The sequence below is a fragment of the Ambystoma mexicanum genome, chromosome 7q (assembly GCF_040938575.1).
Source record: "Ambystoma mexicanum isolate Mex_15411 chromosome 7q, UKY_AmexF1_1, whole genome shotgun sequence".
In the NCBI taxonomy this organism is placed as follows: domain Eukaryota; kingdom Metazoa; phylum Chordata; class Amphibia; order Caudata; family Ambystomatidae; genus Ambystoma; species Ambystoma mexicanum.
The window spans coordinates 611,906,137-611,919,418 of NC_090941.1; the positions used below are offsets into that span (position 1 = coordinate 611,906,137).

At 43.9% G+C, this 13,282-nt stretch overlaps 1 protein-coding gene across 5 annotated transcripts in view; it reads left to right on the forward strand.

The window, feature by feature from the left end:
* The window catches only part of DCLK1 (doublecortin like kinase 1), a 1,453,755-nt gene that overhangs the window by 1,412,657 nt on the left and 27,816 nt on the right, over positions 1–13,282 (forward strand). For 2 of the 5 annotated variants that reach the window (XM_069640762.1, XM_069640766.1), the window contains one exon: positions 7,722–7,795. The exons of the other annotated variants lie outside the window; for them this stretch is intronic. In XM_069640762.1, the coding sequence (XP_069496863.1) occupies positions 7,722–7,795 (74 nt within the window). The remainder of the gene's footprint in view (positions 1–7,721; positions 7,796–13,282) is intronic. 5 annotated transcript variants of the gene reach the window in all.

Genomic DNA, 13,282 nt, shown 5'->3' on the forward strand with positions numbered 1-13,282 from the left:
CATTTCAGGGAGGTTGCCACTGGGCAACACACCAGCTCAATGCCACTAATTAGTTGTATGGGATTTTGTTGAAATACCCAGCTAACTGTCACTAACACTAAACATCTTTGTGGTCAGGTCTCAGACGAAATAAGTTTTCATCCTTGCAAGAAAACACGGAAGCAATGAAGAGTGTGCCCTGCTTCATTGTTCTACTCATGTAAATTGATTCTGCTGGAGACCAGTGCCTTGTGACCTGTGAAGAACAGGTCTTGGTAGTTCCAGTGCCCCAACCTCTCCAGCCGAGAGGAAAGGGCGAATGCTCTGTGCTCAAAACAGCAGCAGTTCAAAGTTCACGTAGGACTTAGTCGTTTGGCTGCCTTCTTCTAAAGGAGCCGTCAGGTCAATTCAAAGTTATCAAGTCAACGTGAAGCGCACTAGACGCCAGACTCTGGCGCCATTCAAGCTTGCTTTTAAAAGCGCTCGTGTCTGTTCGAGTGAACAAGCTCTTTGAAAAGACCAGTTCACTTTTGTAGTGAGCCGCATCTTCCTGAAAGTCGGACAAGTCCACGTGCAGCCCAAATTGCCCCATTAATCTGAAGCTGGGTAAAACGACACATAGGTGGCTGTCAGAAATGTTTTCAAGCATAGACACTAAAGCATCACTTTCATTATAATCTCCAAATATAACTGGTTATTGCAATTTTTAGCAAACGTATTCCCATTTTAGTCCCCACATTTTAGCGGAATCTAGTTAACGCATTGTTTCCATCCTATCTCATACATCACTGCTTTGCATTGTTATGCAACCTTGTGCCTTTAAGACCCAGAGGAACACCATGCGGGAAGAGGGAGGAAAGGGAAGAGTTGGGCTTTGGAGAAGGAACGTCAGTTCCTGTATTGTATGCAAGTGGGAGAGGTGATTAAAGAAAGGTCCTGCCCCAGCCGTGTCTATTTCCAGAATACTGCTAACAAAGTTGTTTCTGGAATAGCTGAGTCTATTGCAACATGTGCGTTCAAGGAAAGTGTAAGAGGATGCTCAGTGAACCAACCTCCCAGCAGAAATGAATACATCAAACACAGAACACGGAAAGCAACCTGTCAGAGACATGCACGGGTGAAGTTGAGCTTTGCTTCCCAGGGAAGCAATGGAGCCCAGGCAGTAGCTGTCAAGACAGGGAATTAGGCCTACTGGCTGGGACTAGTAGTGCTTTGTCAGACGACATTATACGTCTTCATTGATTTCAGAAATAATATCTGATTTTAAAAAGCATGGAAACAGGCTGAATATATCAGAACGATGAACATGGCGAAGGGCAATGCCTCCCACTTTGTTTATTATAAATGCAATTTTAAATGGCTGTACGAATCTCCAGCCCCGTTTCTTGGCCCGGGCGGAGCGGGCGACGGACAGGGGCGCAGAGCTAAATAGCTCAGCAGGGGCCCACCCAGAAAGCTGCTTCTGAGCTTGCTGGACAACAGCACTCTGCTCTGCCAGTGAGCGGTCCTCTGCGATGCCCTCTGCCTACTTGTAGATGACTGTGATGCTTTGGAATATGCAAACAAAGGAATGCATATGCCAAAAGCAGCATGTAACATGCACTGGAGTCACGCACCCGGTGACCTCACTCTTTGTGCTGACCACCTTTCAAGTGGGGCAATTTAAAATTTGGCTCACTTAATAAGCCATTGTTTTTACACAGTATGTGATTAACATTTCAGTGCTAAGAAGTGAACATGTAGCACAAGTATCTGCTGACCAAACCTATGTAGTCTTCAAAGAGAATTAACGCGCCACACAGAAAAGTTTAAAAAAATTTCTTTATTTTCATGTCTCTTTATTTGACACACTAAAACGTTTTTTTTAAAAAAAATATATTACTTTTTAAATTATCCCTGGGAAGGTTGACTCTAATTTTCTTGCTTAAGTATTCTGGTGGCTGCTTTGGGACATGGACTAAATGCATCTGCTCAGCATCAAAGGTATTTTAATTGTCTAATCAAGCCAGCCACTGCCTAGCTCACACACCCGATGGCAGCTCAATGTCACTTGGCACATGCATTAGGAAAGTAGAGTTCATTGACTGTCACCGTGCAGACATGAGTCCATGGAAAATCAATGCAGTGATATGTGTGCAGCTATGATTTGTGAGCTATACAAGTCGCCATCCAGTTGGTTAATGGCCTCTATGTGGTGCTCTGTTATCTAACAGCACATATACCTGTTTTTGTCTGATGTGCCCAATGTCCATACAAGAGCACACTGGAATGTTTTGTGTATGTCACTCTGACGAGCATTCCATACTGTGCCCACATTAAACACATAAAGAAATCAAAGAAGTTGCCTCAAATTGTAAATCCACTAGGCCAAACCCCCTTTCTACACTGCTACACCATGGGTTTCACCAGCTGAAGGCCAGCACTAATAAGAGATGCTAATGCCAGCTCTGTTAGATAAATCATGGGCCTGCTTATTTTGCCAAAATAACTCCTGAGGCCTGTGTAATAGTGAGGAGGTAGTGGCTGAGGAACTGTGGACCTTTACCATGCATTAGAAGCCGGTTTTGTTTAAAATGCTTCATCAGCTTATTACAGGTCAGGCTAAAGTTTGAAAAAGGTACAATCCTTTCTGTGTTCCCTTTCTGTGCATTGTTTATTGGGTCTTTCTTATGCATTATCCTGCCCTGTATGTAGATATAATTCCCTATAGATGTTTCTGTATTGGGGTTGGGCATGCCCACACTTAGACCTAGCCCTCTCTCCTCTAAAGGTATTCAGAAACAATAAGCGAAAGAACACTTGTACCCCATTTGAGTGGCTGATTTGCAGCCATTTTATACTTGCATCCAAAAACATAAGCTGACCAAATCAGCATGTATGGCTCTTGGTTATAAACATTGTAATGTTAGGGTATTGCGAACCGTCATGTGAGCACCAAGCCCTGCATCAGTTATGAATTTAGAGATTCACACATACAATCGTTTTGTCACAGACTTGGTTATCAGATGTAGAGATCTCTGATCACTGTTATAGTCATAACATGCTCTATCATTTAATGCAAAGCATACATGAATCCTCATTGGTGCTATTTGTCCCCTTCCCACTCTCAGACTCTAGGTATTTTGAAATAGCACAATAAGAGTGTACCAGACTGTCCATCTTGGAATGATAACCTTCTATCAAAAAATATTTCATACGGTTAGTCTAGAATTGTCCCTTACAAAATACAAGTGAGGTGGTACGAACAGAACACCTGCAACACAGGGCCAGGTCAGTGGGTACTCAGACCCCGGTAGGCTGTTCACACCGCAGTGTGCCAGTACAGACAGTTTGAAACTGCATTCAGGCAAGGCCTTCCCTAAGAGCAGGTGACAGAAAAACCATTTACTTGGGCAGCAACAGCTGTGTTTTCACATTAGAATTCTTCTATAAACTACTTTAATTACAATGTAATTAAACCAGCTTAATTTATTTAGCAATTATTTATTCATATTGAGGAGGGATTTGTTGCACGACAGAGGTGTAGTTTGGGAGTGATGTGTGCCAGTAGGAGGCATGGGGGGTGGGTGTTCTGGTGCTTCGCCCTGGCCACTAAGTTGGCTAGAAACTGCCCTGCGAATCAACATATGCACGCTAATAAAATCTAGAAACCTGTTCCAGCTGCATCAACATTTATTTTTCGCCTCCTCTCTTGCGTAAGTCACTTATTTTCCACTAGATGGCGCCCATATACCATTTCAGTCTTCCCGACTGTACTAGAAATGAAAGATGATCACAATGTACCCTTTCCCTGGTAGGAAGCAGAAGAAAAGAAAACACCATTTCACAAGCAATTTTGTTTGCTGGGAGAACGACTTCACTCGTTGTTTCAACTACCCTTATCACACACTGGAAACACATTAAAGGCGAGACGGGCGAGTGAGCAGTTATTCAAACGAAGTTGGACACAGAGGGAGCAGTGTGTCGCAGGACACCGTAGCTGCGATACAATAGCTTGCCACTGGGAGGCAATAGTGCAGTTTCTTAGCGCATTAATACAGACATTATATTTACATTAAAACAACCCAGCTGAGAAGAGTCAGCAACCGAAGTGCAGTCTAGGAACCACGATGTGATTTAGAAAGAAAGTGACTGATGAGGAGCATGTTTCCCACCTGCCACAAGCCAGACCTATGTGTTTTTGTTATTAAAGTAACAAACACAAGGGGAAAAACCTTTCCTTCTACGACATTTTCTATACTTTATCCAATTGAATGTGACGCGAGGCTCTGCTGTTCATATCACCTCTCAGCAAATACTTTGACTTTCGTTCCATGAGAGGGGAAGCCCCTACTGCACTTCAGCATATGTTCCATGAGAGAGGTAACATCTCTGCACTTAACCCAGGGCCCTGCTCGACTAGGCGGAGTTCCCCCCCCCCCTGCACCTTTGTCTGTACTCTTGTATGAGCTGAATTTACTAGGCCTAGTTAGTTCTGTCCTGTCCCCCCTTTGTCTCCCCTCCCTTATCTGGTTGCGCCTGAAACACTTCAAGCACTTGCACTAGGTGAAATGCCATCAGGCCTAGTACGCTATTTACTTTGTTAGATCATTTGGAAATTTCAAGGCATAAGAATGACTGCTGGTTCTCCTTTGCTCCCTTCCCACCTTGAAGCGCTTTGAAGCACTTCACGTGTGTATAAGTGCTGTGCAAATAAACAATTACAATTAACATCTAATCAGGCAATACCTGACATGTTAAATGCCCAGAGACCAGGGTCCAAGATATCTGGTGTCTTTAACATCTGGTCTGCTCTGGCACGTTTTAAGGGAACCCAGTGATTTAATCACTGGAAATAAACATGGACGGGGAAACGATATTTGTTTTAAGCCACTATCCAAGACTTTCTCCAAATATTCTAGGACTGGAGTTTTTTTATATAATTGCACCAGTCCCAAAATATGTCACGAAGGGTTTTTAGTGGGTTAAAAAAAATATTGTTTATCCCTAGATGTTATTACCAGTGATGAAATCACATATAACCGTATCACCCTTTTCATTTGCTACGCAGAGAAAATCAGAAGATGTTGTTTTTGGCAGGCCAGTGGCCGTTGAAGTCTATGGATGGGTGTTGACCTTGCGTGTGTGAGCTGACTATGGTGTTTATGTTGAGCGACCCCACCCAAACAAGTGTGAGTTGGGAGTTATGTTATTAGCACCCGGGTCATACATCTGGGTGCTTTTATTCTGAAAAAGGGAAAGTCATTGTGCCCAAACGTTCGGGTGTGGGCCACAAACAAGTTTTCTTTATTAAGAAACCATAAAAGATGTCTGACCTGGAAACAAAAAGAGAGGTGATGTTCCTTCACTATGGCCCGCTTGAGCACCTCTCAAGTCCATCATGCAACCACAACCATATCTCCTCCCGCTCATCCCAATTGTTTTTCCTCTCTATTTTTTGGGCATTCTGTTCTCTAGTTTCTCTTTCCTATCGCCTCCTCCCCAAACCTCCCCTTCTTTTCACAGATTAATGTCTGGGGACACCCAGGCAGGGTCATAATATGCCACCTTTTCGGTCAAGGCCAGGCGCTGTGATACGCCTACGATGGTGATGGGTGAAGTATAAATATTGGATAATATAACATAGCAAATAAACAACTCCCCCCTTGCTCTTTTCATAATGGCCCGGAGAGGAGCAGGTGTGAGGCCCAAGTGGTTGACCCAAAGCGTTGGGGGTTGAGCCAAGCTCCTCAGATTTCCTGAAATCGAGCACAATATCCGCGCTAATTGCCTGCATTCTGAGCAATCAAGTAGACTGGACATAGCTACAGTAAGTTTCCTTTAAACCCGATCAGTGAATAAAGCAAACTATTTAGTGTCCTTGTCATTGGTGCCTTATTAGCAATGCATGAGTCTTTAGCTCTACTACAGCGCTGCCAAGATCAACCTAACAATCAATGTGACACCTTGCGTTACCTGGCAAGGAAGCATAGTATCGCATAGAGAAGGATTGATCAATTAGTACACAGCATAGACAACTTGCTAAAATAAAATGGCATTTCTTCACACATTTATAGACAGGGTTTTGTTAAATAAATTGAGAAAGGCGACTGTTTCACAAGTGAGGAAAGCAGAAGCAGCCCATATGTAACCCTTAAAGGAAGCACATCTATGCATCATGCATACGTTTACAAATAACAGGTAAGTGAAAAGGCCTGGGTGACAGACACTGAAAGCAAAGCAATACTTGCTCTGGAGTAATTTAAATGCCCTACTTGAGTTTGTGTTAAATCTATGCCTTCCTTTTCCATGTCAGCAGGAAGAATAATGTGTTCCATCCATACATCGCATGCTTTTAAGCAATGGTACCCTAACCTATTGTAGGGACTCTATGCCATGGTCTGCAACCTTTGACTTTTCAGATGTTTTTGACTTCAGCTCCCATCATCCCTACCCAGCATATTCAATGGGGAGGGATCGTGGGGTTCATAGTCTAAACATCTAGCGAGCCGCAGGTAGCAGATCCCTGCCTTTGCCCAGACTCATCTTTATACAGTACCTGGAATATAACATTAATTTTCAGATGCATTCTATGCACCTCCACTTTTCCCTTATGCCAATAGCCAAGGAAAACATATTATGTTTCATCACAGATTCCGGGTCCTGCAACTTTTGGCTCGCCAGATGTTTTGGACTACAACTCCCATCAGCCATAACCAGCATATTCAATGGCCAGGGATCATGGGAGCCGTAGCCGAACACATCTGGAGATCCACAGGTTGCAGACCCCTTGATTACATCAATAACCAACAATGAGCACCCAAGCCATAACGGCAGCCAATGGATTCTGCAAAGTGACCAGTGCTGTCAAAGCTTGATCACTGACTTGTTCCTCAATGAGTTTAATGAAAGTGGAAATGTCATATGACAGATACTGTTTATTATAAGTACATGTGGAGGTACACGCCTGGCATCCAAAGGTACTGACCAAAACATTGCCACCCTTGTAACTCTTGAGCTCATGCTCATCCACTCCGTTCCACCAGACTAGCAGTTACAAATTAGTTCTACTGGATCCAGTTGCATCATAGGAGTTTTGTTTATTTTTCAACTGCGAACTAAATACAGTATGAGCATCCGAAAACAATGTTACTGGGTAAATAACAATAAATGCTGAAACCAATAAACAGCATTATGCCCTTATAACCAATTCCAAGATGCAAGTGGATCTGCTGGTACTTTCTCCATATCAGTGCAGCCATGGCCCAGAAGCCAAGATGTCGGCGACTGTATTCTGTAGAAACGATTCGTAACTAGTCACCTGGAATGGCCCCTGGAGAAATTCAGTAACAGTGCTACTGGGCCATTTCATAGCCTACCAACAGTGGCAGATTATCCATTAGGCCAAGTAGGCACCGGCCTATGGGCCCCACTCCTTTTAGGGGCCCCATGACAACACATCAAAACACAACGATGCAGAAAATGAAAAACATACTAGGAGATAATTTGCGAGGGTTGGGTCTGACATTTCAACTGCCTACGGGCCTCCCGAGGGTTTAATCTGGCACTGCCTACCGAATGCAGACAACTTGGTGGGAAGCATCGTGTGCAATGTTTAATGTACAGCAGTAGGATGCAAGGTGTGAGTAGCTTGTGACGTTGCCGAGAGTGACTATGCTCTGAAGGAGTGACAGCTTGCAATGGAATCTTGGTTCTCTAGCACAATGCCGATCCACTGAGTTGCCCCATTTCTCTCTGCTCAGCTGGACCACGGGTTTACCATCAAGCGATCAGGGTCTTTGGACTACTACCAGCAACCAGCAATGTATTGGATAAGGTATGAGATGGTGCAGTGCCCACAGTCAGTGTTTCCATGGCAACGTGCTGGCAGTCTCCATTCCCCAGTCCCTTCGGTGGATAAACATGCTTTTGATTTGTTATCCAGTCCATATTCTGCTTTATCAGTTCCATTCTAACCGTGACGGAGGTACCACCCCCTCATTCCCTTCCTTCACCCATTATCCACACCAAATTTGCCAGCTTTCTAACCATCGTACATGCGCAGTATCAGTTTCCCCTGCAGTTAAAAGGACAGTATATAAGAGTCCCCGCAGAGGCCCTGTAATCATTGATGGTCGGCCAACAAACAGTTAAAGGGTCAACAGCACCCTGGCATTGAAACCTCTCTGCCAGATTATGCCTATATATATATATATATATGTATATATACTGTCATTTTACGCCCACATGTCCACAATCCTTACCTTAGACTGAACAATGCATTTATGTGGAGGGGCACGTGACTTTGTGCGGTGCAATGAAACATCTGAATGCATTGTATGTGAGAATCACTTTGGTAAGTTTGTGTGATCTCCCAGCCTCCATTCCTTTGTTTTATCTGTTGTCTTTTTTCAAAGAAATCCCTTTGTTCCATTATCTGTCGATGTTTTGCATGGACTTTATTTTCAATTATCGTGATTTCCGCTTCAGTAACTGTGATATGTGCCTGTATGCTATACACACGTCTGCAAACATTGTTAATGTCTCTATCAGTTGGTCTGGCGATGTTTTAGACAGTTAAAATGGAAGACAATTTATACAATGTTGTCATATTGGGTTGTGTATCAGAGAGGGCCTGTCTTGGAAAAAGTGCTAAAATACCATGTGATTTCTTGACACAACCTCTTGCATACCATACATGTGTCAAGTTCAAACATACGTCTGCTTTTCTTTGCAATTTATATTCTCATGTCATTGGAGTGTGATCAGCATGGGCCGCTAATTTCTAATGTTGGTGAAAACTTCATGGGCACATCACTTTCAGTACATCAGCTTCTCTTATGTTGATCATTTCACTGTTTGCGACTGCATTTTGTTCCCTGAAGAGTTAAAGATAGACATAGAAGACAGATCGGAGAATGTCTTAAAAAGTGGTGCCTTGTTTAAACTGCAAGTCCTGCAAGGAAAAACACGTTGTCCTACATGACATTCCCATCTGCTCCCACATTCTTGTTCAAAGTACTCTCCAATCGCCTCACACGCTCACCCATACACTCAGTCGCATTAAATTCCTTTTGATCGACCTCAACGCATCAACACTTTGCATCCATCATCATCACCAGAGCCAAGAACATGTCACTGAGGGACAATCCGCTATGCAACCACTCCATCAACAACCCAAACGAAGCTTCGCTAGCTCGCAACCCTCCCTAGAAATCACACCACATGTTGCTGCTTCATTCACGCCAAGGATAACAACACATTTGACCTTTCAATCTCCACCCACCATAGTTTTCCAAATGTTGATACACCCTCTAACACAAGTCAACAAAAACAAAATAAAATAACCTTGAGATCGCCCAGGAATGTGCCCATCAGCCAAATAGAGGCTGTCATCCTTATGTTGCCAGTGCCTATGACCCAGAATTCTGATAAACCTGATGAAATCCTAAGCATATCCCAGCAACAGTCCACAGATCACATTCCTACAGCCAAAGATAACCTAATCACACCTAAACCCCTCACTGTCATAGTACTCCTCAAAACACAAGATTTGCAAAACAAACATCTGCTGGAAAGATGGAAAGTTGGACAGCACCCACTCTCCCACCATTCTCAATTTACTAAAAACCACCAGGAGAAAGTGCAAGGAGGACCTTTTCCTAGCCAGGATCTATTTTTTGCCGTATAGGATCACTTAAGCAGACAGTAAATGCAAGATACTCTTCAAAGCAGCTTGCCATTCCATGAAACCTCATTCTACTCAACGTTCCACCCATAAATCAACAGCATGCAATGATAAGCTCAACCAAGCATCAACCTAACCCATCAAAACACGCATACATTAATTGATCCAGACAACAGACCCACCATTCTCCAAACACTAATACTCAATTAGCAATTGTAGCCTGATATATTTTAAGATAATGTTTAAATGTGCCATTCTGTAGCTGGGGCAACTACCATCAGAACATCTCTCTCCCTGATACACCTCAAGGTTGTTAACACAACACTACTGATGATCACATTCTTCACCTTACACAATGCAAGACAAATGATTCCCCTACTGGAAAAATGCACCCTGACCCAGACAATCTCTCAAGTTGGTATGCATTAGGCAAACGCCTGCCTGTGAAAGATTTTTAGAGAGTACTGGCAATTCGGTTCCGAAACCCACATCGACCTGGGCTGTCTCCCCCAAACCTAGCGACCGGATTCCCACCCGACGTCAGCACTTATACAGTGACTATGAATGCCAGCATTATGATCACTGCCTGCTATTCCTAGTTTACAATCTGCAGCTGCCATTTTCATTGACCACCAGGATCTCCTCAATACCCGCTCATGGCAAATGGGCTTATGTCCTATGATGTCGTAGGTGCGATCCATGCTCTCAACGCAGCCACAGAAGCCGCATGTACACAACGCTCCAACCTTAGATGATACGAGATGCCTATTCGAGTATACAGGACACCTCGAGGCAGCCAATGGGGAGAAGAAGGTTAGGAATAGGTTGTGGATAGGCACAGGGTAGGCAGGGAACCAGAAGTTGAATTAGTGAAGACACATTGGAATGGTAGGGGGAACTGACACTCTGCAATACAGCACACACTGTCTCTAATTTATACACACAAGACAATCGTGAAATTCCTGACATCCACTTCTCCTCTCTCATAACATGAAATCACATTATATAATCACACAGTCAAACTCTAATTCCTTGCACCAGATTTATATTCCCAAAACAAATGACCCTTTCCCCTGTAGGATTTCTCACAGTCCCCATACAGAGTCCATGCCCGAGCTATAAGAAAATTAGAAAATAAAGTGCACATTCAAAGGATTCCCCTTCACATATTTGTGTTACAACACTGCCACTTGTGAGAAAACATTCATTACCTATGTCTGGCCCCTGAACTCGTGTGTGAGCCCAGAGGCAGATATATGATATATGGGCTTCATTACAAGTTTGCCGGTCCGAAAACAAGGGTGCCGGTAAACTCACCGCCACCCTTGTTTCGGGATCGGCAAACTCTGAGTCTGCCTACCGTGCACACTGTGCCTGAGAGGTCTGACCCTGCCAGGCACTGCAGCCACGACAGACTGTTTAGGGAAGCACCGGCCACGTTGCTAATGGTGCCGGTACTTCCATGTCCGAACTCCCATAGAATGCCATAGGCCTCTATGGGAACGGGGATTTACAATTTGCGGCGCCTGACTTCCCGCGCTGCCAGATTCGTAATGAGCCGGTGGCACCGGGAAGTTAACCGCCAGTAAAATATTACAGGTCCGGCAGCAACCCGCCAGTTGAACCAGCAGGGTTACCGCCGGACCCATAATGAGGCCCACAGTTGTGCAGCTGTGCAGCTTGCTTCTGCGGAGTCCTGGAAGTTAAAGCACACCCAAAAGTAAAGGCCAAAAAACACTGCAGCACCCCGTGTTAATAGATGTTTCTTCACACCAATACAGCCACATCCCGGGCTGAGCAAACTCGCTCGACACCAGCACTCTTAAGTGCTGAAGATAACCCATCAAGCACGTGGCAGCGCATGCCAGATCCTTCTTGAGAGGCTTCCTTTCTCAATCGCAAGCACCAGCACAAAGGGGAACTTCCATTTTCACACTGTGCCTGCGTGCGTGCTGGCTAATGCTCTCCTTGGTCCAGCGCTTGGCCTGTTGGGCCATGGTGAGCCCTGACAGTACCTCCTATCCCACTCAGGGTTCCCGGTTATTCAGGCTTACATCTTTGATACTGTTTCAATTTCAACGGTGCACATATATCCCTGGAAGATTCCCATGATCTTCGTTCCGGTGCATATCCAAGCCAGTCCACGTAATACCACAATGCTCTTTTTCATCATTGAAAGTCCAATATTTGTTTCATGTCATATTCTTCATCCTCTGGTTCACATTGGGGTGGCACTTGAGTTGGTACTTCATTGGAGGCCAGTTTCAACACCTCCACATGAAACACTGGATTCATTTGCATTCCTTCACTTAACTTTAGTTTTATCACATTCGTCTTCAACACCTCCATTACAAGAAAGGGGCCTATATGGCGAGGTAGCAATTTGCGGGACCTCTTCAGATTCAAGCTTTTGGTTGATAACCATGCCTTGTCTCCCACCTTTTATTCAGGTGGGTCTTTTCTTTTCGTGTCTGCATATCTCTTATACTCTTCAGCTTTCTCGAGGATCTGATGAGTCTTCTGCCAACCCAAATGGATTTCAGTACTTCTTTCTTGTACTGGCGGAAGAGTGGCTATAACTAGTGTTTTTTTCCAGTAAGATACATGGGTGTCTACCATACATGCAATAGAATGGAGACATCTATATTGATCTCCGATTAGCATTCTTCTAACACAATTCCGCCATCCACAACATAACAAACCAATTACTTTCTTGTTGGGCAATGAAGCAACGTAAATATTGCTCCATGGTTTGATTAACCTTTTCTATTTGCCCATCTGTTTGTGGATGATAGCTGGTGGACAATATAATAGCCATCCCCAATTGTTTATAAAAGGCTTTCCAGGACCTGGACGTGAACCCGCGACCCCCTATCCATCAATACAGATTTTGGGATGCCATGTATTCTCATGATCATCTTTACAAACAAAACTGCCAATTGTCCTGCACTAGGAACATCCTTGCTAGGCACAAAATTAGACATTTTGGCCACCACAACCAACACTGTAACAAATCCATAGACATGTCCTCCCACTGTGCCTCAGGAGTAGGCAAGGGATTTAACAGCCCCACAGGTTTGTGATGTGTGGCTTTATTATGAGCACATATTTTGCATTCATGCACCTATTGACAGACCGTAAGCGTTAACTGAGGACAACAAAATCTTGTTTGTATTGCTAGCAATGTATTTTGTTCCCCAGGGTGTTCCACCGATGGCCCGTCATGATTGCTCTTGATTATTGCCTTTGTACCTCTGATGTAGAAATGTATATTTCAGTGCCTCGATAGGGTAGGCCTTCCTGTATATGTCTAGAATACTCCTTCTGACCACCCCTCATTCTCCACCTGTGTCATGCTAGTTCTTACAACTTGTAGTATGTCTGCAGAAAAAGCTCCCATGATTCTTTGCAGGGGTACTATAGAATATAACTCAGTGACAGATTCCTCATAATATCATGACAGAGCATCACCTTCCCCATTACAAGTACCGGGTATGATAAGTTATTACATAGTCAAATCCCACAAAAAAATTAGACCAATGTAGCTGATGAGCATTTTATGTTTTGGCTGTTTTGAGGTATTTCAAGTTCTCATGATCGGTGATAATGGTGATAGTATGGTGGGATCCCATTAAA